Here is a 24,596-nt window from a genome sequence, read left to right on the forward strand (position 1 = left end):
CATCTTTGGGGGCCACGCCCCAACATTGAGGGGTTAGGCCGGCGCCAGAGGAATTTCCGCCCCGCCAGCTGGCGCGGAAATGACATGTCGGGTGGCGCATGCGCGGGAGAGTCAGCGGCCGCTGACAGTTTCCTGCGCATGCGCAGTGGAAGGAGTATCTTCCGCCTCCGCCATGGTGGAGACTGTGGTGGAGGCTGAAGGGAAAGAGCGCCCCCACGGCACAGGCCCGCCCGCGGATCGGTGGGCCCCGATTGCGGGCCAGGCCACCGTGGGGGCACCCCCGGGGCCAGATCGCGCCCCCCCCCCCCCAAGGACCCCGGAGCCCGCCCACGCCGCCTTGTCCCACCGGTAAATAGGTGCTTTAATTTACGCCAGCGGGACAGGCAACTTATCGGCGGGACTTCGGCCCATCCGGGCCGGAGAATCGAGCAGGGGGGCCCCGCCAACCGGCGCGGCGCGATTCCCGCCCCTGCCGAATCTCCGGTGCCGGAGACTTCGGCAACCGGCGGGGGCGGGATTCACGGCAGCCCCCGGCGATTCTCCGACCCGGCGGGGGGTCGGAGAATGACGCCCCTGAATTGATTGAATAGAAAATGTGCTTTTCGTTCCACCATGTTGCTGCACATTGGTCAGTTTTATAGTGTTGTGAACCGAAGTTGGTTAGCCGCAAAATTGCCTCATCTATAGTCAATTGGACGATTGAGTTTGGATCATTATCTAGCAAATTAATTCCGAAAGCTTGTTGTAGTTCAGTTTACTGTTCGAAACACTAAACCTGACAGAGCAAGAAAACCCCAAACTATATGTAACTTTGGACATGTACACCTAAGATGGTGAAAGATATAGGAAAATATTTGATCAGTTATTTAAAGATAGTTTTATAAAATCAACTTCAATGTGTTTCCATGATCCCAGCTCTCGCCTGAAGAATTAAAGTTGCTGAGTTCAGAACTGATGTCGACAATACTTGGAGCATTTTGGAATAGCTCTGTCACAACCGATCCTGACTATTGGCTGACATGGAAACCCCCAGCATCCACAGGAGATGATCGGGTGCCAGAAACTATGATTGACAAATCTCTAAAGGTTGGCTTGTTTTCTTTTGTGAGTTAAGTAAGTTGTACGAGCACGAGGTTTATTAATGTGATAGCTGGGATGTGAATAGTTGCACAAATGATCATATTTAACCAATAATTCTCAACAAGTGTTTTTGAAAAGCAGCAGAGCAAACAATTTAAGTTCTGCATCGAACGAATAATGCCTGGTCCTTCGTAAACAACATTCTCTTCCACAAAGATTATACTGCTTTATCTTTACTCTTCCCTCCAGCGTTTTACATGGTTGATAAAGCCTCATTTCTCTGCTTCACTTGATTTACTATGCTATTTGTTTGTAGTCAAATGATCACTCAATGGCTTCTCTTAGCTTGCACAATTGTCTACTGAGTCTCCCATGGATTAATCTTTTTTATCTTCATGACGACTCTTGGTATCTGGAAATATGTGGATAGCACCCAGCTCTAACTTTATGATTGATTTTTCTGACTTCAAGTTGTGAATGAGCCTTGATTTTCCCTAGCTCAATGTGAAGGCGAGCCATCATTTTCAGCTTGCACTCCATTGGCCGTACTTGCATCCTGGTTACTTGCTTCGTTTGAATTAGACTGGTTAACAATTATAATCTTTATTATGTCATCTGTAGGCTTACATTAACACTGCAATGAAGTTACTGTGAAAAGCCCCTAATTGCCACACTCTGGCATCTGTTTGGGAGAATTCAATGTCCAATTTACCTAACAGCTCGTCTTTCGGGACTTGTGGGAGGAAACCGGAGCACCCGAAGGAAACTCACGCAGACACTGAGAACATGCAGACTCCACACACACAGTGATCCTTGCAAGCCAGGAATCGAACCCGGGTCCCTGGCACTGCGAAGCAACAGTGCTATCCACTATGCCACCCAATTTTATTTCTGATGCCCATAGTTCCTCCATCCTAAAAGCTGCCTACCTGACCTCAAAATTGCCTTCCTCAGCTTTTCTACTACTGAAACCCTTGTACCTAACTTGTCAGCTCCCGACTTGACATTTCAAGTATGCTTTATTATTATTTTTTTTAATTTTATTTATGGCGAACATAATAGCCAGACAGAAAACCGATGTTACATAATGCAAAACACTGCAATTAAGTTACTGTGAAAACTGTTTGTGGTGACTAATTCTTTAAAGTAGGAAATGAATGGCTGCCAGCTCAAGTAGAACCCCCTCGACCGACTCCTATATTTGACCAGATGTGTAAATTCTGAGGTCGCCCAACCAGACCAAGGCATTGAGCGGAGTAGGAGATCTCCATTCCAGCAGAACACTCCTCCTGGCTATTAACGAGGCAATGGGGGGGAACCTTCAGGGCCTTCAACCCTGGCGACTTAGAATCCGGAAAATGGCCATCAAAGGACAAGGCTCCAGATCAATGTTAAGAATCGCTGACCCGGTGCTCAGGAAGAGACCCAAAAGCTTACCATCTTGGTACACGACCAAAACACGTGGGTGTGCTTCGCCTGCCCCAGCAAACATCGCTCACACCTGTCTTCCACTTCTGAAAATAAACCACTCACCCTGGCCTTCGTTCGGTGAGCCCTTTGTACCACTGAGCTGAAATAAGCTGAGTCATGTGCAGTAGGAGGTGGAGTTGACCCTGTGAAGGGCCTCACACCACATGTTCTCATATAAAGTAGGTCCTAGTTTCCCCTTCCAATTTGCTTGCACCTCATTCAGAGGGGCTACCTCCGTTGACCGGATTTGCCCAGATATACCTGCAATGCTCCCCGCACCAGACTCTGCTAGTGATGGGATATTTTTCAACCAGGATGATTATGGAGCCAAGGGAGATGTGGGAAAAACCTTCGGACAAAACCATGTATTTGGAGGTAATGGAACAAGATCTTCCATGACAATTGAAACTTCGCAATAGCTCCTCCAAATTAACAAACCGTCCCTCCACAAACAAATTCCGCAAATTCTCAAGGCCTTGTCCCTCCGATCTGAACGCTGCGTCTAACTCGACAGAAGGGAAGCTAGGCCATTGTCAAATCCCTTGAACTAAGAGTCCCTACAAGAGCTCGCCTCAATTTGTCCCCAGATGGAGCTTAGCTCCCGAATCAACTCCAGCACCACCCCCCCCCCCCCCCCCCCCCCCCCAGCAAGCAAAGGGAGACACTGGAAAAGAAATAACCTTGGGAGGATAGTTTATAGTCTGGATCCTGCCCACTGAGGACAAACTAGCGTAATTCAATCTGTGGAGCCATGACCAATCATGAACTATCCGGATACCCAGATCAGAAAATATTCACTGCTCTCCAGGGTATGTACCCCAACAGCTTCATTATTTCACCCATAGAGGAGACTGAATCCATAATCTACAGAAACAGATCATCGTCAAACAAGGACGTCCCGTTTTCCCCGCCCCCCCAAAGGTACTCCCACTCTACTCTATTGAACAGCTCTTTGGCATCCATGAACACCATCTCTTCTGGTTCAGAAATTGGAGAGGTGGAAAGGACAATATTCAACAGCCACTGTATATTAGTCAATAATTACCAACCATCTGGTTGTTCGCAATCATTTCAGGACGCTGCTCCGATCACAGCGAAAACACCGTAGTTAGTAGTTTTTCATGAAGGTTCAAATGTGTCTATGATCCACCTTCCGTGGGGTCCTTGACCTTTATCAAAATGAGATATGGAGGCCTGAGTATGCCGGGCAAGGAACTTGTGACAGGCGCTCATTAGCTTTTCACTCAAATTTTCTCCTCCCCTCGCTGCCCTGCCTCGCCCTGACAAAACTGCTCTAGATACGTGCATGCGCACACCGACTATCTCGCAAGCAGCACAGTAGCACTGTTGCTTCATAGTGCCAGGGTCATAGGCTCGATTCCCGGATTGGTCACTCTGCAGAGTCTGCACGTTCTCCCTGTGTCTGCGTGAGTTTCCTCCGGGTGCTTTGGTTTTCTCCCACAGTCCAAAGATGTGCAGGTTAGGTGAATTGGACATTCTGAATTCTCCGTGTACCCAAACAGGCACAGGAATGTGGCGACTAGGGACTTTTGGCAGTAACATTGCAGTGTTAATGTAAGCCTACTTGTGACAATCAAGATTATTATTATTAAACATGTCCACTGTTGATGGCGTTAGCTGGCTCACTGACTTCTCTCAAAATCTGATGGGCAACGCATCAGGGTGGGGGGCTTTATTTCCTCAGACTCGACTGTCTCCCTGCACCTCACTCCTTTCCATTTTTTTTCTCTACCCCCACCAAACCCTCCTCTTTGAGTGGTACACGTGACAATAAACCCTAATCCAAATCTATTTTTTTATTTTGTAAACTTTGGCTGTTTTCTATTTGCTACCTTTTTTGAAGTACCTCAAATGTTTAAAAGTAGATCAAAAGTTGGCAGTGTGATGGGATGTGTGGTTGTACCTATGATTTAAGTAACTATCTCCAAATCGTGTATGGCATCGTGGGGCCTGGGATCTTGGCTGAAAATACCACATTGCAGAGCAAGCAAAAGAAAGGGAAACTTAACTCTTAAACCAAAGGAACATTTGCACGAGCAATGCAGTCAAATTAGGTTGCTTGATGATTGAAACCAGTTTTTGCAAATATAATTATTGTCCAGAGAATATATATTTTTCCTCTTACAAGGGGCCTGGCATTTTGTGTCGAGATGTCCAATCGAAGTGTTTCTTTGAAATTCTGACCAACACCAATCAAAGAACTTCCGGGTCTGTCAGTGGAACTGGTGTGATAATGGTGTCCCACGTGACTCTGGGCGAGTGGCAGGAACGCATGCAGCAATTGCAAGAAATCAGCTTAGTGCTGTGGACCAACATGGCTGTTTGTTCTTTTGCCAATTTCAGGTATGATGTAGAAAAGGAGTCTGAATTAAATATGCCATTAATTATTTGACAGTGAGCATTCTCATTTGTGGTTTGTTCATTAGGATTTTTAAAATGTGTTTTGGGGCAAATAACTGAACTGGGATGAAATTGAATGTAAAAATGTATCCCCACGATATTGGTCAGTAAGTGTGTTATTCCCTTTTGAATGAACTCTGGATCCCAGCAATGGCATCAATAGCCAAAGCTAGGCACCTTTCTGCAGGGAAGGTAAGATGGGATGGTGGGGGGAGGAGGCTACTTGTGGGTGGGGTGTTAGGGAAAATCCACACCCTGGAACATTCACCCAGGGCTTTAAAAGAAGATCCAGCCACCTGCTTTGTGAATGTCGTAGGGATACTATCTAGTGTTCAAATGGTCTGCATTGTTGCTGCTGACACTATCTGAGATTGGGTAAATTTTAAATTTCAGCAGGCCTGATTATTATCCTGATTTATAATCTGAAATTGGCAGCAGAGGAAAGGTTTCAATAAAGATGTTGGAAAATTCCAGCTATACCATGCAAGATTCCATTGGAGCGTGACTTGAGAAACTAAGTAGTAAACTTGGAAGATTTTAATGTGATTGTGAGCTCTGATCTTTTTCATTGTATTGCATTAGGGTGTTACTGTGAGTTGTAAATCACCAGGGGGTTCAAGTCTAATAAATTCCTGGTAGGTCGTACAACTGATTTGCTTTTCAAACACTGCTTTGCTGTTTCTCAGCTATCCGATGGGTCTGAGCTAATTAACAGTGAGTTCTCTCCTTTTATTGCTTTACTAAATGGAGAGAAGGGCCCATGAGGCACTGAAATAAAGTTTCCAGAATTGTTGGCTTTCTTATGAGTTATTGATTTGCACGAAGCCTGTGGGTTAGGATTTGGCTCTTTTATTAACGGAAAATGTCTTTGGGGGTACTGAACAGCTGCTGCCTCACTTCTAATAAGCTGAGTGCTATAGATGTAGCCACTCAATTGACCCTCCAGTCCCTTTTGCTTCTGCCCCCAACTGTCACCAACTAGGTAGAATTCGACATGGAAAGCTGCTCTTTTTTTTTTCTTTCTTGGAGAATTGTTAAGGAGTTCCATGGTGTCTTATTTTTAAATGTGTGAATTTTGGTGCAGCAACGATGAGAGATGTGACTGCTGGAACCGTTTCTCCACTTGCACCAAGTAATTATCCCATGTCCTACTGCAATTAAGAAGTCTTACAACACCAGGTTAAAGTCCAACAGGTTTGTTTCAAATCACTAGCTTTCGAAGCACTGCAAACCTGTTGGATTTTAACCTGGTGTAAGATTTTTTTACTGTGCCCACCCCTGTCCAATGAAACCGGCATCTCCACATCTACTGTAATTAGTTGGGAGACAAAGTTATTGCATTGAGTTGTATAGTGGGTTAGCACACTGTTCCTGTAACTTAGTTCCAGGTTGAATGAAATGCAGTGAAAGTGTCATAAATGACTACACAACTTATTTTGGAATGCAGGATGTGAAGAGGACTGCTCGCTGATGCGATGTAGGCTGAATGTGTTTTTTGCAGGTTTAATTTCTAATCGAGCAATAAAGGGCAGCACAGTTGCACAGTGGGGGTGGCACAGGAGCACAGTGGTTATCACAGTTGCTTCACAGCTCCAGGATCCCAGGTGCGATTCCCGGCTTGGGTCACTGTCTGTGTGGAGTCTGCACGTTCTCCCCGTGTCTGCGTGGGTTTCCTCCGGGTGTTCCGGATTCCTCCCACTGTCCAAAGATGTGCAGTGCAGGTTAGGTGGATTGGCCATGATAAATTGCCCTTGGTGTCCAAAAAGGTTAAGTGGGGTTACTGTGTTATGGGGATAGGGTGGAGGTGTGGGTGGGGTGCTCTTTCCAAGGGCAGGTGCAGACTTGATGGGCTGAATGGCCTCCTGCACTAAATTCAATGATGGTAATGGTTGCTTCTCCTGAAGACCTTCTGTGACACAGTTGTTAAATTCATAATGCTAAAGTCAAAGTTTTAAAGACCAAATAATGTAGTTTCAAATGGAATTTGTAAGTTCTGGGGGAAACAAAAATAAAACTTGTCGATTTGGTTTTTACAGATTCACAGACTCCAGGTTGCAGTGCACATTGCTACTTAAACAGCTCCATGCAATCAAGGATCTTTTGCCAAGCGAACTGCAGGAGGAATATTTACAGACGTGTGACCAACTTGCCATTGACAAAAACAGCATTGCCAGTCATAGTATTCAGAGTTTGCTGAACAATCTTGCAGAGCAGGAAGTACTGCCCGAAGATGTTGTTGCACTTCTTGTGACCTGCGTACGGAAATTTGTGGGTAAAGAAAAGGATTTTAGGAGCCTTTCAGCTCAGGCCCAGAGTGGCTGTCTATGGGTGAACCTAGGATTGGTACAGATTCAGATTTGGACGCCACAAACCAAGTTTGATCCTGCTGTCAAAAAGCTATACAGATTGAATTACGTCAAGGAGGAGGTCAGTCATATTGCTTTCTGTTTTGTAATTATTAAGCCAACTCAAACATGTTCAATGATGTTGATGTTTTTGATGTGGCGATGCCGGCGATAGCACAGTAAGAAGTCTTAAAACACCACGTTAAAGTCCCAACAGGTTTGTTTGGAGTCACTAGCTTTTGGAGCACAGCTCCATCAGGTGACTCGCCTGATGAAAGAGCTACGCTCCGAAAGCTAGTGACTCCAAACAAACTTGTTGGACTTTACCTGGTGGTGTTATTTTTCATATGCATCTCGAAGCATCAATAGACTTGGTATCAACTTGGTATTTGTGATGATGCAATACTAGCATTTGCCCCCAGTTGCTCAAACTCCTGTGCCTTAAATCATGATGCTCCAGTCTGCTGGTGCTTTGTCCTGCTCCAGATGCAAGTTTACCATTTTGATCTTTTGAGTTTAGTCCATGATAGACTAATTATGGAACGAACTTTGTACATTAATTAAAAATCGACCCTGGTGTTTTGCATGTTCCACTTGCCCATGCTAGCTGCTTCCCTTAAAAGGAGAGTTTGTTTGACTGCAAAAATAGTATGTGAGATGAGCTTTGATGCCAAAGCACCTTCTTGCCCATGGCTGGAACCTTGGAAATATTTATCTGCATACAGGTCAAAATCTGGCATGTTGAAACAATTATGGTGCGACTCCCCTTATAATCTCTGCTCACTGTAACTTTGCTTGATCCACCTGAACTGACTTGATAAACTGCGGCCCCACCTCTTCAAAGATCTCACGGTATTATTTGCAAATGCAAAGTCCTCCCAGTCAACACCGGCATTAGTTGTTTATCTCATTGCTGTTTGTGTGTGCAAAATAACCAAAATGCTCTTAATTCGCATGGATAACTCTAGTGGATAATGCAGGTTAATTGAACTTCGTAACTCTGTGGTTGAATAGCTTGTTAAATCAGATATTTATAGCTTTCCATGTTAGTTTGAGACACTTCGCTCTGTCCAAGTTGTTCGATATTGTTGCTGTTGCCTGCTCAGTTTTTTTTTCTTCTTAGTTGCAACAACTGCAGTGCGAATGGAAGAGCCGCAACCTGTCTGAGCAGTTATTGACCGGTCGAGAATTAATACAGGATGGAGAGAACAGACATTGCCATCCCCGAATTAGGTGCCTAATTATATACAAGTCTTTTAGCCTTGCATGGATTATTGCATGGATAATCCTCATTTCCTGATCCTCCGGGCTCCACACGGTTCCCAGTCAAGCAGGCTGACCTGAGTTGCTGTATCAGGTTGCCTGTGGGTGTAGCCGAGCACGTTAAGTGAGACCCAGTGATCCATCATCAGTAAGGATGTGCCTAACTGTGTCATGGCTGTGTGAGATTGAGAACTATTTAACTTGTGGTTGACCAAGTTTGCTGTCAACAATTTTTTATTTTTTTAAAACCGTGGAAACTAACTTGAGTAACTTTAAATGTAATGGGTGTCTGTGTATGCATAAGTCAATTCATTGCATCAATGATTTAGAATGTTCCTCCATTGAATTTTGTTTTTGCAACATTTTTTATGAAGAGCAGTGATGTTGAGCAAGTGGAACTTATTTGCAACACATATACTTGGAAGCATTGAGTTTGGACAAGTGCAATGGTTTATGGACTGTTAATTGCAGCTGAAATCTTCCAGCTGAACATAAATCGATGTCCTCCTTCCCTGTGAAGGCTGAAGCATATTACAAGTTCATAAGATATAGGAGCAGAATTAGGCCTTGCGGTCCATTGAGTCTGTTCTGCCGTTCTATCATGGCTCATATGTTCCTCATCTGCTACCTACAATGTTAGACCAAGAGCTGGATATTGCTGAGCCACTCACCCGTAAACTGCTTTCCTGCACTAGTGATTTTATTGGAACATCGAGGTAAAGTTGAAGTTGAAAGTATACCAGACAAACCAAAATAGTATTTGGGTGATAAGCAAACTTTAAAAGAAAATGCTGGAAAATCTCAGCAGGTCTGGCAGCATCTATAGTGAGCGAAAAGAGCTAACGCTTCGAGTCCAGATGACCCTTTGTCAAACCCCCCCCTTTTTTTTGACAAAGGGTCACCTGGACTCGGTTATTTCTTTTCTCTCCCTGCTGATGCTACCAGACCTGGTGAGACTTTCCAGCATTTTCTTTCTGGTTTCAGATTCCAGCATCTTCAATAATTTGCTTTTATCCAATGTAATACCTAAAGTTGACTATTTTTAAGGTTCTTGGTTGGATTAAGAGAGATGATTTTGACATTGCTGTTCACAGCATTATTGGCTGATTTCTAAGCAATCTATTGCTGGGACATGATGAAAGGTCACCTAAACAGGAATTCTCTTTTTGTTGGCCATGGCAGGTACAAAAGATCAAGTGAATCTTGTGAGGAGCTTGTAATACGCAACTATGTTGTGTTGCTCTGTGCATTCAAACGAGGCATCAACATTATTCTGCTGTGTCCCACTTAAAATACTTTTTTTAAAAACTTGAAATAAATCAAATTAATTTTTGTTTTCCATACCCTAGGTTTTTGCAACAAAGGATCAGCCACCTGAAGGAGAAAATTGCAGTGCTGTCCAGAAAACAGGCGCACCGTCCCCATGTACCTCAGTATGATTGTCTCTACCAAGATATCCACCACTACGTGAACAGTATTGCGCAGAAGTCCAAAGTCAAATCCCTCCTCTCCCATCTGCTGCTGCTCCTACAGGCGAAGCGGCCTAAACCGCGTCAGAGTGTCCAGGTCATACTTGATGAAGAGGCAGCTTGGCAGCAATCCCAGCACCAGTTCAGGAGACGAATTGCAGATGAGTACTGTCAATATCCTGATGTCATTGAGCCCCTGCTTGCTGCCATTTTGCAGATGCAACATGGCATGAGGCTTCTGGCATCCGAGGTTCACCTATCATTAAATAATAAGCTTGTTAAACAGGCTGACCTCACGAGACTTGTCACTTGCCTTTTGGCCTTCCCTTCCATCAGTTTCTCATTCCCAACTTATCTTGCCCAGGCAGATGAATTATGTTCAAAGACCTCCATAGAGACACTCAAAGGTCTTAACCAATTCTTGTGCAAGACCTCATCGGATGAAAAGTCTCGAGCTAAGGAACAACCGTTGCTCCCAATGCAAGAACAGCTCCTGGTGAATGCTCTGCTGTATCTGCGTTGCCATGTACTTTCGCTGGGTGAACTGGATCAGGCGTCACTGCAACTTTTCCGACACATCTGCCAAGTAATTAGACTTTGTTGTTCTGATTCCTCAGTCTGCAAACGTGGCATTCTAATGTGTATATATTGTCTGCCAAACATCAGGTTTTATCAAATCGGCAAATCCTTTCTGAAGGAGAAAATTGCAGTGCTGTCCAGAAAACAGGCGCACCGTCCCCATGTACCTCAGTATGATTGTCTCTACCAAGATATCCACCACTACGTGAACAGTATTGCGCAGAAGTCCAAAGTCAAATCCCTCCTCTCCCATCTGCCCCCCCCGGCCAAATAAACTATTTTCCTTAGCTGTGACTTGTATACCAACAGCAATCCTCTGGTACTTAATCCATTTACCTGTTGAGCATGTGTGCATATCTGTAGTAAATACTAATGGGTATCTAATTGCACTCCAAGGTCTACATCCTTTCAGCCATAATCATTTGGTAATAATTAGTGGAAATTTTAATTTGTTTCCCACCTCTTCCGCAGCCAGCTGGTGTTGAGATTTTTTTTTTTTTTTGAACTGTAAGTTGATAGCATTTCACATTGGGTTTAATTCTTGTTCAAGTTTTGCAACTTTGATCTGCAAATTTAAACTTTACATGTCTAATTTTTAGATGGAGAGGCATTTCTGGTAGGGTTTGTGTTTGAGCCATACAGTCTCTGGTCTCGAGTGTTGACAGGGGTGCTAAATTTAACATCCAATTTCCCAAACCTTTTTTGCTGGATACAGTGTAAGCCATTATGGTGCTTCACTAACAATCCAGAGATGGAGACAAGATTCCACCAACAACAAATTGTGCAGTCAAATTTAAAAGTCTGATTTCAAAAGCCAATCATTAAAACTCAACTGCCTTTGAGGTCAATGATAGAAAATGTTCCCTTCTGGATAATAAGGCTACAATTTGAAATTACTCTTTTTGTTCGACTCAACCCAATTTTAGCTGCCATGAACATCCGATTCTCCATTTGCCAACTAAAGGTGCAAAAGCATGTAATTAAACCTCAGCCATGTGATTGTTATTGAAAATGATATTATTGCTGTTGCAGTCAAAGCTTTTGAGATTGGATTAAGATCTGTCATTTGGGACAAAATAGACCAAGTCTGAAATGTCTCCCAGCTAATCAACGCAAAGTTAGAGTAGTTGGGTTGACAGATTGGGTCAACATTGGGTTGACAGATAGCGGAACAAATTTTACAAAACTACATTTTTTGTTCATATATTTTATTATAGGCAATGGTAAATGCCTGGGATGAGCAGGAAGAATGTAGGAGAGTAAAAGAGGAGCAGGAAGCCAGCCTGTACAAGTACAAGAGCAAAAAACATGCATCAGGTCTGTCTGAGGAGGAAAATGAATTCAAACAGAATTTCCCACAATATGCCACGGTAATATGGAATATAATTTCCTTCAATGTTTGTTCTGACTTTTATGGGACTATTATGTACACTTATGATTCTGCATTTGCTTTTTTCAAAAGTTGCTTACTTTTCATGCACAATCATTTGTTTCAAGGCACTTTTTTAAAGAAGTTGGTGAGTTCTAAAGTACATGGTCATGAAATAGTTAAAAATTGTGTGAAACAAACTTTGAAAAGGCTCTTTTTAAATTTAGTTTGATAAAACAAGCACAGCTGAACCCTTGCAACACTGTATATTGGAGTTTTTATTTTGCTTTCTTCAGGACTTTTCTGACATCACATCCCAGCCCAGTCTTGAACAAGAAGAGATGGACACTGAAGTTGAGAGCACGGTGGCTAAAACGGCTGATGTTGCCCCGATGTCACCGAGTTCAATTCAAATTGTCATGAATATTCACCAGCAAATGTATTTGGGATTTGCGCAGGCTGCATGGTATTGCCAGACTGCACCAGCGCATCAGTGTAGTGACTACCTTAGTGCCTTTGTGTCCTCTTACCAGATAGCGGCCTTGCTAAATACACAATTCTATTCTCTAATTGGTGAGTGTGCCACAATCATTTGCATTTTTAATTATTTGTAGGGATATGGGTATCATTCCCAAAGCCAATAGTTGTTGCCCATCTCTACTGGTATCATATATGGCCGATATGGACAACAGATTTACTTCCCCTAAAGGATGGGTTTTCATGACGATCTATAGTTTTGTGGTAACCATTACTGAGATTCGTTTTCTATTCCATATTTTGTATTTAAGTTGTCTTTAACTTCCACCTGTCGTCGTGGTGGGATTTGAAACAGTACCCCCAGAGCAATAGCCTGACTCTCTGGATTGTTAGTCCTGTGTCACATTATCTCCATCTTGCAGTGAACTTCTCCAGATAATTGTATAGACAATGTTTCAGGCCAGTAAAAAGGGAAAGGGCTGTGATGCCAGTGCAGTCTGATGCTGGGTGAATGATGCAGTCGGAATTCGGGTGAAACTCCAGATACCAAACATGAATCGGACTACTGCATAACTTGACTTAACATGGTTTTGAGGAAGATATAGGAGAAAAGCGGAGCAGGAAATTAAAGTGTTATTCTAACTCCATAATTTTAGCTGGATGGATCAGCATATCTTTTCCCATTTTTCATTTGGAACTCAAGTTCATCTATTAAACTTGCTTTAAAATCTTCCTTGGTTATGAGAGCCAGAACTCCAGTCGGAGTGGCATTGAGGCGGCTGCCCCCTCAGCATTGCTTAATTGTTGATGTGAGCCTCCCCAGTTAGAAAGTTGAGAGATTAGCCTGCACTCAACCATACGATACAGGCTGGCAGGCCATTACGACATTTTAGGTGCTGAACAATAGGTACAGCGTTAAACTGAGGTTCCCGTTATGATTAAGGTGGGTATAGATGATCCCATGACATAATTCCAAGAAGAGCAAGGGTTGATCTCTGTTTCTTGGCCAACATCCATAAGTGATTTGGAGTGAAGTTTCACAAGCACAATAGCTAAATTTGCTGAAGATGCAAAGTTAGTGATGGTCTCCAAAGATATAAAGATTCTGGGATAATATTTGTCATTATTTCTCCCCAAAATGAACTCTAACGGAACATAATTAAAAAGCAAACATGGGCAATAGTGTGAAAACTGCGAAGTTGAACTGTATGTATTACAATTGCGCTCATTTTGTTACTAGCCCAATCAATGGATAATTATGTTATTCATTTAAGTGTAATATTTGTTTACCTTGGGTTAGATGCTTCCTTGAGCGGACAACTTCATGGTGGTCAGTTATTAATCAGTGCTCTCATCCAAAACTCTGTGGGGGGAGAAGAAGCCTCTGAGCTCATCCTACCCCAGGAAGATACTTACGATTTCTACCAGCATCCAAATGTTCAACAGGCTAAAAAGTGTCAGCCTGTCCTGAGGAATTTCACGCATAAAGTGAAAGAATTACTATTGGACTGGCCTGACCACCCAGCTCTGCTGCAGGTAAGGAGAATCCAATTGCTGCATTCTGCACTTCACTCTTGATCCAGTTTTGTGCTCAGTATTCACCCTGGCAGTATTGATGTTTAACATTTTGAAGCATCTTGCCTTCGGCTCTTAAATAACATGGATCTCTGGTCCTAGATTTGTGTCATTTTACCCATTCACTTTTCTCCAGCCAGTGGATCTTTTCTCCTTGCATTAGATGGGGATAAAACGTAGATTTTGTTTTGAAGTGGGATTAGTAAATGACAATTAGCATGGACTGGGCAAAGACAAAATTTGGGGTTTTCCTCTGTACACAATGTGCCAGTTTAGCTCTGATTATATAGTTCACCCTTCAGCACTGACCCAATAGTGCATTAAAATAAACGAAGTGCCTTTATAGTTGGCCTAATGTTTAAGCGCTAACACCTCATTTAGGATTGAAATAATCTTCAACGTAATATTGTGAAATACCTGCACTATGCTTCTATATTATTCAGCCCAAAAGCATTAGACATTCAATCACACTAGGTTGGGCATGTCTGAATATATTTAGAATTCACCCTTTTTGAACATATTGCCGTGAAGCCTTTTGGTCCAACTTCATATTCAAACCTATTTGATTGAAAGATTTTAATCAGACGCTGCTTTTCCTCAACTTGCAAAATCCATGTGAGCTGGGCCTGTTGTTTTTAAGTTCAACCAATTTTAGTCTAATACTGTTGGCTTGCCTCTATTTATCTTTATTTAATTGCTCCACCTTCCCTCTTGGGCTTTATTTCCCACTACCATAATCCAGGAGAAATTATGTATTCTCTGCACAGAATGCTGGCTGAGGTGAGGAAACTGGTGTGCAGCTCTCCAGCTGCACGGCTTGAGTTTTCTCTGCAGGTCTCAAAGTCTGGGGGCGTGGATTTTGCTGGCAGGATGGAGCCTGATTGAGCAGGCAACGCTGATTCCACAGATATCAAAAACACTGGAAAGAATAGTGCACCCGCCCCGATCAATGGAGCTCCCCAGTGGGCCTGGCTTTGGCAGTGCCTGGAAGCTGTGCCCCCTCCCCAAACCACCTGGGGTCTATACTTGGCACCCTTGGTGGGTTCCCCTTGATTGTTTCATGTTTTGCAAAAGCAGTTGTAAACGTAGTGTTGACAAGGGGGAAAATACTTTGGGGGTGATTGGCGAGGGGGGGGGGGGGGGGCGGGAAGGTGGGTAACATGTCGTGGGGAAGCCCTCTAAGTATATTTAAAATGATCAAAACCTATTTTAATGCGGAAACCGGATTGCAGCAGGGGCGGGGAGAATCTGAGAATGAGATCTCTCCGCCGAGGTTTTCGTTTCAGCAGTATCATGAGATTTTCCACAGGTGTTGCCATTTCACCCGCAGCAAACGGCAGCAGAAGCATTCGGCCTCTGTGAACCAAAGGCGAATTACTGTATCTCTACCATTCTTTTAATTGACCAAAGTTCTTTCCAAAGTGTCAAATTATTCTTTGTGCTTCCCTATTCTTATGAGCACAATGTGTTTTTTTTTGGAAGGTGTGGAAACATGTAAATATAGATGTTCTGTGAGACCTGTATGTGTTTGTACAAGGAATGCAGAAGGTTGGCATGCAAGTACATTAAGCAATTAGCAGCACAAATGATATTTATTGCAAGGGAATTAGTGAATAGGAATAAATAAGACCTGTTACCATGGTACAGAGCTTTTGGTGTAACCACATCTGGTACACTGCACATTGAAGGAAAGATATTCTTGCATTAGAGATGGCGCAGTGAAGGTTCACTAAATTGGCCTTGGGGGTGAGAGGGTTGTCTTATGAGAGGCTGAGTAAATTGGGCAGGAGTTTGGAAGAATAAGAGGCACACTGATTGATTGAAACATACAAGACTCCAGGGAATAGGTAGAGTAGACATTGAGAACTTGTTTACATTGTGAGGGGAAATCTAAAACTCGGCACAATCTCTGAATAGGGGGCCAATCATTTAGGATTGAGATGGGGAGAAATTGCGTCACTCAAATTGTTGTGAATCTTTGAAATTTTCTACCCGAGAGGGTTGTGAATAAAAGTCGCCGCAGGTCCAGGCGATCATAGGCTGCTCTTCTCTTTTGAGGGGAAGAGCTGACTGGTGGTGATTTAACCTGAGGGTCACCACATTTCAGACGCGGGTCAAGGTTGAGAAGGCGGGACCTTAGTGTACAACCACCGCCTTGAAAAATACTTGAGGCTGAGATAGACGGATTTCTGATGGATCAGTGAATAGTGGGATATGGACAGTGGGCAGGATGAGTTGGAGCCCAAGATCCGCCTTGACTGTATTAAATAGCGGAGCAGACCTGACCGGCCATATGGTTGTCTTCTGCTCATATTTCTTTGGATATGGGTTGTTGGCATCCCCAATTCGAATAGAAAGCCTGGTGCAGCGTAAAGCATTTTCTGTTGTACACCTGGAGTGCGCTTGAGAAGGGCACTCGCCAATATGGTAGTTTGAATCATTTGTTATCTACTGCTGCCAAATTGTTTCTCCCCCAATAACATCTGGTTTAAACTGTTTTGACCACTACCTGAGATAGAGCCTTAGCACTTTGGACCATGTTAGTTTCTGAAATTTTCCATTATTTGATGGGCTTAATAAAATATTTCTTTATATAAAGGGTTGGTAGAAAAGGGTGTGAGAGAAAGAGTGAGCTACAATAATAGCAGTGAAAAAGAATGTACAGCTGCAGTGTTAATTAAGATGAAAAAACAAAATATATCCATTAACATCTGCAGAAAATATGAATATTTCAGATTGAACCCCTTGAGTACTGTCTGAGTCTCAACTTGGTGTTTACTTGGGCCTGCTATGTATTTCTCACATTTGCCACCATCTTGTTCCGTTTCCTTCAGATGCTTTGTTTAATTGTCCCCAGTGACAGATTTATTAGCAGCTTTTGAGCCTCAATTTGGCAACAGACACATGTCTGCGATTTTGAATATGCCTTGCTGTATTGTGTGGCCTGGCAAGATTTTGGCGTGAAGTTCAAGACTGTATCCTTCTTATTGTACAGCTGTTGGTCGTAATGGACAGAATTAGAAGTTTTCCGGTTTCCTGTGCTTTAGCGAAGTTCTTAAACGGCATGGAGATCCTCTTGAGCAAATCCCAGGTGAGCCATCCCTCTTCTCATTGTCCTGCTCCCCACACCAACAAAACCTGTATTCCAGCGGTGGTTCATCATTCTGAACAAGCAAACTGTTTTTATTTTTCAGGACTGGGAAGAGAATGCCAGTCGATCTGTGTCCTTACGGCAGCACCTCGATGCTGTTAGTCAACTGATCATTCAGTGGCGCAAACTGGAGCTAAAGTAAGAATCATTATTTAGGTTAGCCACTCTAGACAAATTTGCAATTTTTCCTGTAGCAGCAGACTGCTAGGAATTACACATTGTGTCTTAAAACCCTTGCTACCATCGATCTAGTGCTGGGGAAGTGAGGGGCTGTTTAGCACAGGACTAAATCGCTGGCTTTTAAAGCAGGCCAAGGCAGGCCAGCAGCACGGTTCAATTCCCGTAACAGCCTCCCCAAACAGGCGCCAGAATGTGGCGACTAGGGGCTTTTCACAGTAACTTCATTTGAAGCCGACTTGTGACAATAAGCGATTTTCATTTCATTTCAAAGTGTTGATGTCCAAAGGTGTCCTTGAGTCACTGAAAGATAACATGCACGTGCAGCAAGCAATTGGAAAGGCAAGTGATATGTTGGACTTTATTGCAAGAGGGTTCAAGTACAGGAATAACGACGTCTTGCTGCTATTGTACAAAACCTTGGTGCGACCACACCTGGAACATTGTGTAGTTTTAATCTCCTTATCTAAGGAAGGATATTCTTGCAATAGAGGAAGTGCAGTGAAGGTTCACCAGACTGATCATGGGGTGGTGGGTATGTCCCATGAGGAGAGGTCGAGGAGACTGGGCCTGTATTTTCTAGAGTTCGGAAGAATACGAGGTGATCTCATTCAAGCTTACAAAATTCTTACAGGGTTCAACAGAATAGATGAAGGAAGGATGTTTCTCCTAGCAGGGTGGTGTAGAACCAGGGGACACAGTCTCAGAATTGATGAGTCTTTGGAATTATCAATGCTAAAGGGTGGTGGAAGTTCAGTCATTGAGTATATTCAGGACTGGGATCAATAGGTTTCTAGATATTCAGGATATCAAATGCAAGAAAATGGCGTTGAGGTAAGACCAGTCATGATGTTGTTGAATGGTGGAGCAGATTCTGGGCTGAATGACCTACTTCTGCTCTTGGTTCCTATAATCTTATGAAGAGTGGTAGGCATAGGACTGGGGTCTCCGCTTTGGGAAGCCGGAGAACCTCAATTGGGCGGAGAATTGCAGGAAATGGAAAAAATCCATTTTGCACCTGAAGCCATGCTCTGGTCCCTCGCTGGTGCCAGTATCGAAATTTGCGCCTGCGGCAATGGGTCCATGCAAAACTATCATTTGTGGTGGACACTTTATGCTCCACCCCTCTTGGCAGAATTCACAAGAACACAATTTAGTGTAAGTATTTACAAGCAGCGACTGGGCGCATTGGCTGCCAAGGGAGGCTTAAAATACTCTGAAAACTCTCCTAAATTGTTGGCTAACTGTGGGCCGGGAGCTGTAGCTGGGAACAACTTGGTGCTAGGTCCATGGACTCTGGGTACAATTGGGGTGACCGAGCTCAGACTGCCATTGCTGCAGTGTGTGTTTTAAATGCACTCATCTGGTGCTAAGTACATGCTGCTGGCACCTCGCACTGTTCACTGTGTCCTGTGAATGCTTAGCGAGCCTCTATAATCATCAGGCTGCCCCGAGTGAATCAAGGGGGTGGGTGTGGCCAAGCTCAATTGGGGCCCACCAAATACTGGCACTGCTCTGAAGTGCTGCCCCATTGTAGAGGAAGCAATGGATCAGCAGAGCTTGCCCCAACCAGATGACACCTGCACTGTGGCCTTTGGAGCCCTCCCTGGTTCTCTGCCCCTCTGAGGGCAGAGACCTGACCAATGACACCCACCCCTCAGGGACCCCAAGCCATCACCTCCTGGCAGTCCTGACTGCCTCTGCCACTATCTCTCTCAGGAAACTGAGGAAATTTGGCATGGCCACATTGACTTTTACCAATACTTACAAATGCACTATAGAAAGCATCCTATCTGACTGCATCACAGCATGGTAATGGCAACTGCTTGGCCCAAGACCATAAGAAACTACAGAGAGTAGTGAACACAGCCCAGTCCATCACACTAACCTGCCTCCCATCCATTGCCCTGTCTACACCTCCCACTGCTTTGGGAAAGTGGGCTGCATCATCAAAGATCCCTCCCACCTGGGTGATTCTATCTTCCAACCTCTTCCATCGGGCGGGAGATAGAAAAGTCTGAGTGCACACGATTCAAAAACAGTGTGGAGATGCTGGCGTTGAACTGGGGTAAGCATAGTAAGAGGTCTTACAACACCAGGTTAAAGTCGAACAGGTTTGTTTCGAATCACTAGCTTTCAGAGCACTGCTCCTTCCTCCGGTGAATGAAGAGGTAGGTTCCAGAAACATGTATATAGACAAAGTCAAAAATGCAAGACGATACTTTGAATGTGAGTCTTTGCAGGTAATTAAGTCTTTACAGGTCCAGACGAAGCAGGTTAAAGAGGTGTGAATTGTCTCAAGCTGGGGCAGTTGGTTAGATTTTGCAAGCCTAGGCCAGATGGTGGGGAGTGAATGTAATGCGACATGAATCCAAGTCCCGGTTGAGGCTATAATCATGTGTGCGGAACTTGGCTACAAGTTTCTGCTCGGCGATTCTGCGTTGTCGCGTGTCCTGAAGGCCGCCTTGGAGAACGCTTACCCGAAGATCAGAGGCTGAATGCCCTTGACTGCTGAAGTGTTCCCCGACTTGAAGAGAACATTCCTGCCTGCCAATTGTTGCGCAATGTCTGTTCATCCGTTGTCGTAGCGTCTGCATGGTCTCGCCAATGTATCACGCTTCGGACATCCTTTCCTGCAACGTATGAGGTAGACAACGTTGGTCGAGTAGCACGAGTATGTGCCACATCCCTGGTGGGTGGTATTCTCACGTGTAATGGTCGTACCCATGTCGATTTTTATTTTTTTCCTGTCGTTCCTCAATCAACCCTGAAGCTCTTGCAGTTCAATTATGAAATCTGTTTGACTTTTGTGTTTAGTTGAGCTTCTGGATAATGGTTATTTTACTGGCATTGTCAAGGCTGCCTGCTACTTGTAGCAGTTAAAAGAATCAACAGCTTGCTCTCTTCCACCGACTGATGGGCAGGTTGGTGTCTGGCAATTTCCCTCTAACAATGAATTCAAATTTGTTAAAAATTAAATCTGCCTTTTTGAGCAAGTTTTTTTTTTTTACTGTCAGATGTGAACCGAACTGTGATGGAAGACTACAGTTTTCAATTACATGCTTTTGAAGCAAAGGTTTGATCAATGTTCCCCAGCCTTCAGTAAATCATGATGCGCTTAATCTCTGCCCACAGTTGCTGGTCTAATAGTCTTAACGTTGTGATGAAAAGACACATGGAGAAATCAACCAAGCATTGGTTTTCAATATACCAGCTCATTGAAAAATACCTTCAGGAGCAAAGGGAAGAAAATGTGCAAGGTAATGCAGCATTGTTTTTATTTTATTGAATAGTGGTGAAATTACGAAGCCAGTTCATCAACACATAGGCACTTCAGAACCACCTGAGTTTACAATATTAGACTGCAGGATTTGGGTCTGTCGTGTTTGACATCTGAAACTTTCAATCACATGAATTTGATCAGAACTTTGTTGAGCTGTTTCTAATTGTTGAATTTAAGAGTGTCATGGGTGGGGATGATGCCTTTAATAACTAATTATCAATTAACAAAATCAAACCTATAACAACTGATTCTAGTTTACAGTGTTAATTGTCAAGATTTGGTGATCTTATTTATTTGTGGGATGTTCGTATTGCAAGCAAAGCCAGCATTTATTGACTTTGAAGGTGCAGCCTTTTTGTGCTACGTAGGAAGTTCTGAGATTTTATCCAGTAATGTAAAAAAACACAGCACCTGATGCCTTGTCCTTTTTGAGGTGGTTGTAGGTTTGGGAGGTGCTGTCGCAGAAACCTTGACAAGTTGCTGCATGCATCAATGGTGTTCGAAAAGAATGATGGTGAGGGATTTGGTGAAAGAAATGCCATTCCCATTGACTTTTTAGTTTTCCTGGGCTTCCTTGATGCCACACTTGGTCAGATGTTCCCATGATGTCAAGCAAGGGTAGTCTCTTGCACCTCCTGGAATTCAGCTGTTTCGTCATGGTTGAACCAAGCTTGTAATGAGGTTTTGAGTGGCGTGGCCCTGGTAGAATCCAAACAGTGCAAAATTTATATCCGTGGTTATTAATACCAGCCACTTAAAATATATTCAAAATTAATAGATAACTGTTCCTTTATCCTCTTTTCTCCACACAATGGAATTCTTTCCACTTCTGCCTCGTTATCTCTTTTAGTGCCTTCAGAAATTTGCTGGAGTTCCTTTTTACTTCAGTTATGCTTTTACCTCGCCTGACATAATTCCACTGCTTGGACAACTCTTGACTGACTGCGGCCTTATGAAAGTTTCTTGTGGAAAGGTTATCTGTGAAATTGGCTCTATTCTTACACTGTGGTTTCCATCAGGAAGTAATAGAATCCTTGCATTAGCCATTATGTGATAGGTACTTGAATTCTGCTGACTGGTGATTTTTTTTGATGTGCTCCCCGGATGACCGAAGTAATGTCCGGTGAAGAATCTTGAATTCCTCATCAGGAGGTTACATTGTCCGTGCTCAACTTCCAAAGACTCCTGTCACTGTCGTGACCCAGCTGACGTTGTTCTACTCATTCCAGCACAATGCACTGGCAGACCTGTTGAGAATTTCCAGCATTTTCTGTTTTTATTAGCGAAAATCACCTGTTCAGCGTTATGCCCAAACATTTTTTTTTTTTCTTACTAAACTTGTGCTTTTATTACTCTGGGCAGAAGTGGAGCAGATGACACTACCGGCAGTCATCAACACAGTGAAAAATTTCATTGAAGGAGCTACTCTGGGAGAGTTTCATTGTCGTCTGTCAATGCTGTTGGCATTTCACTGTCATGTTTTGGCAGTGCCAGAGCAGGAGGGAAAAGGTAATTATTTATGTCCCATAATGTATAGAACTTGCTGTGCAGACAACTAATAGCTTGCCTCCTGACCATCAGGTTATGGATTGAATAGCAGGGCCTTGTAACACAATGTCCCCAAGTTGCATTACATGAGACTGTGGAGCTGAAACTGGGAGGCTGGTTGAAGGAAGGGACTGGAGGCCCAGTTGGAGACTTTTCCTTTTGGGTTTTGGAGGTTGGTGGACTGAAGATTAGAGTGAATTCAAAGACATTTAGCGCTTTCTTTATTAAAAAAAAAAGGTACGTTCAGAGCATGGGATATTTTGGGATGTTGGGCTGGCGCATATTGTAGACAAAACTGAACAAGACTGGAAGGACTTATTAGCTGGGAGGGTGCAGACGGTGAAGATGACGATCCTTCTGAGATTCCTGTTTGTGTTCCAGTGTCTCCCCATCTTTATTCCGCGGTCCTTTTTTAAACGGGTTAACAAAGTTATCACTGGCTTTGCATGGGCGGGCAAGACACCGCGAGTATATATATATATTTTTAAATGGGGGATGCTTGAGCGGGGCCAGGGAGAGGACGGGCTGGCGCTGCCAAATTTCAGTAACTATTATTGGGCAGCGAATATAGCCATGATTAGAAAGTGGGTGGGGGGGGGGGGGGGGAGAGAAAGAAGGGAGAGAGTGTCGGCATGGGAGTGTATGGAGGCGGCTTCATGCAAGGGCACCAGTTTGCGGGCGTTGGCAGCTGCGCCTCTGCCGTTCCCACCGGCACGGTACTCCACCAGCCCCGTGGTGGTGGCAGCCCCGAGTCTGGGGGCAATGGACGAGGCATGTGGGAGCGGAGGGAGCATCGGTCTGGTCTCCAATTTGTAATAATCACCGGTTTGCCCCGGGAAAGATGGACGGGGCGGTTTTGGAGATGGCAGAGGGCAGGAATTGAGAGGATGGGGGATATGTTTATAGAGGGGAGCTTTCCTAGCTTGAGGGAGCTGGAGGAGAAATTTGGATTAGAACATAGAACATTACAGCGCAGTACAGGCCCTTCGGCCCTCAATTGGCGAGGGGAATGGAATTCGGGTGCCTGCAGGTGCAGGACTTGCTACGTAGGCAGGTCTTAACCTTCCCACTCCTCCAACGAAGGGGGATACCGGATAGGGTATTTTCCAGAATGTGGGTGGGAGAAGGGAAGGTCTCTGACATCTATAAGGAACTCATGGGGTCAGAGGATGCACAGTGAGGAGCTGAAGCGCAAGTGGGAAGAGGAGTTGGGAGGAGAGATGGAGGATGGTCTCTGGGTGGATGCGTTGAGTGGAGTCAACGCGTCCACAACATGCGCCAGGCTCAGCCTGATACGGTTGAAGGTCATTCACCGGGCTCACATGACAAGTGGCCCGGATGAGCAGGTTCTTTGGGGTAGAAGATAGATGTGCGGGGGGGGGGGGGGAGAGGAACCATGTCCACATGTTTTGGACATGCCCAAAACTCAGGGGATTCTGGCAGTGGTTTGCAGATGTCATGTCCATGGTGTTTAAAAACAAGGGTGGCACCAAGTCCGGAGGTGGCGATTTTCGGGGTGTCGGAAGATCTGGGAATCCAGGAGGAGTAAGGCAGATGTTCTGGCCTTTGCTTCCCAGGTAGCCCGGAGACTGATATTATTATCTTGGAGGACCTCAAAGCCCCCGATGTCTGAGACCTGGCTATCTGACATGGCTAGCTTTCTCTGTTTGGAGAAAATCAAGTTCGCCTTGAGAGGGTCACTGTTAGGGTTCGCCCGGAGGTGGCAACCATTTCGTTGATTTTTTGCAGAAAATTAATCGTTAGCAGAAAGGGGGGGGGGGGCGGTTAGTTTAGCTTGGAGTAGGGGGTTAATAAAGGTGGGACCTGTAAGGGAGGAAGCAGGCTTTTTGCACCGTTTATAGGCTCATGTACATTGTTTATTTTGTCATTGTTGTAAAACAAAAAATACCTCCATAAAATGTTTATTTTTTTTTAAAAAGTCTGGAAGGAGTTTAAAGTCCATGTGCTTGGGGAGAGATGGCCACTGGAGGTTTGAATAAACTGTGTATAACTCTGCAGGATTGAATGATGGAATATGAATAGTGGACTTCTACATGAGTTGCAATTTATGTAAATGGAGAGAGTTGAACATGGAACATAGTGCAGAAGGAGGCCATTCGGCCCATCGAGTCTGCACCGGCCCACTTAAGCCCTCACTTCCACCCTATCCCCGTAACCCAATAACCCCACCCAACACTAAGGGCAATTTTGGACATTAAAGGCAATTTAGCATGGCCAATCCACCTAACCGGCACGTCTTTGAACTGTGGGAGGAAACCGGAGAACCCGGAGAAAACCCACGCAGACACTGGGAGAACGTGCAGACTCTGCACAGACAGTGACCCAGCGGGGAATCTAACCTTGGATCCTGGCGCTGTGAAGCCACAGT

The 24,596-nt window shown here is 44.2% G+C and overlaps 1 protein-coding gene across 1 annotated transcript in view; it reads left to right on the forward strand.

The window, feature by feature from the left end:
• Positions 1-24,596, forward strand: part of mdn1 (midasin AAA ATPase 1) — a 239,387-nt gene that overhangs the window by 154,426 nt on the left and 60,365 nt on the right. Inside the window, exons 59-70 of the mRNA XM_072499762.1 lie at positions 916-1,086; positions 4,700-4,914; positions 7,008-7,398; positions 8,440-8,549; positions 9,929-10,634; positions 11,845-11,997; positions 12,293-12,569; positions 13,774-14,009; positions 17,044-17,139; positions 17,243-17,337; positions 20,512-20,636; positions 22,022-22,168. Of these exons, the coding sequence (XP_072355863.1) occupies positions 916-1,086; positions 4,700-4,914; positions 7,008-7,398; positions 8,440-8,549; positions 9,929-10,634; positions 11,845-11,997; positions 12,293-12,569; positions 13,774-14,009; positions 17,044-17,139; positions 17,243-17,337; positions 20,512-20,636; positions 22,022-22,168 (2,722 nt within the window). The remainder of the gene's footprint in view (positions 1-915; positions 1,087-4,699; positions 4,915-7,007; positions 7,399-8,439; positions 8,550-9,928; positions 10,635-11,844; positions 11,998-12,292; positions 12,570-13,773; positions 14,010-17,043; positions 17,140-17,242; positions 17,338-20,511; positions 20,637-22,021; positions 22,169-24,596) is intronic.

Source organism: Scyliorhinus torazame, chromosome 4 (genome assembly GCF_047496885.1).
Source record: "Scyliorhinus torazame isolate Kashiwa2021f chromosome 4, sScyTor2.1, whole genome shotgun sequence".
In the NCBI taxonomy this organism is placed as follows: Eukaryota; Metazoa; Chordata; class Chondrichthyes; order Carcharhiniformes; family Scyliorhinidae; genus Scyliorhinus; species Scyliorhinus torazame.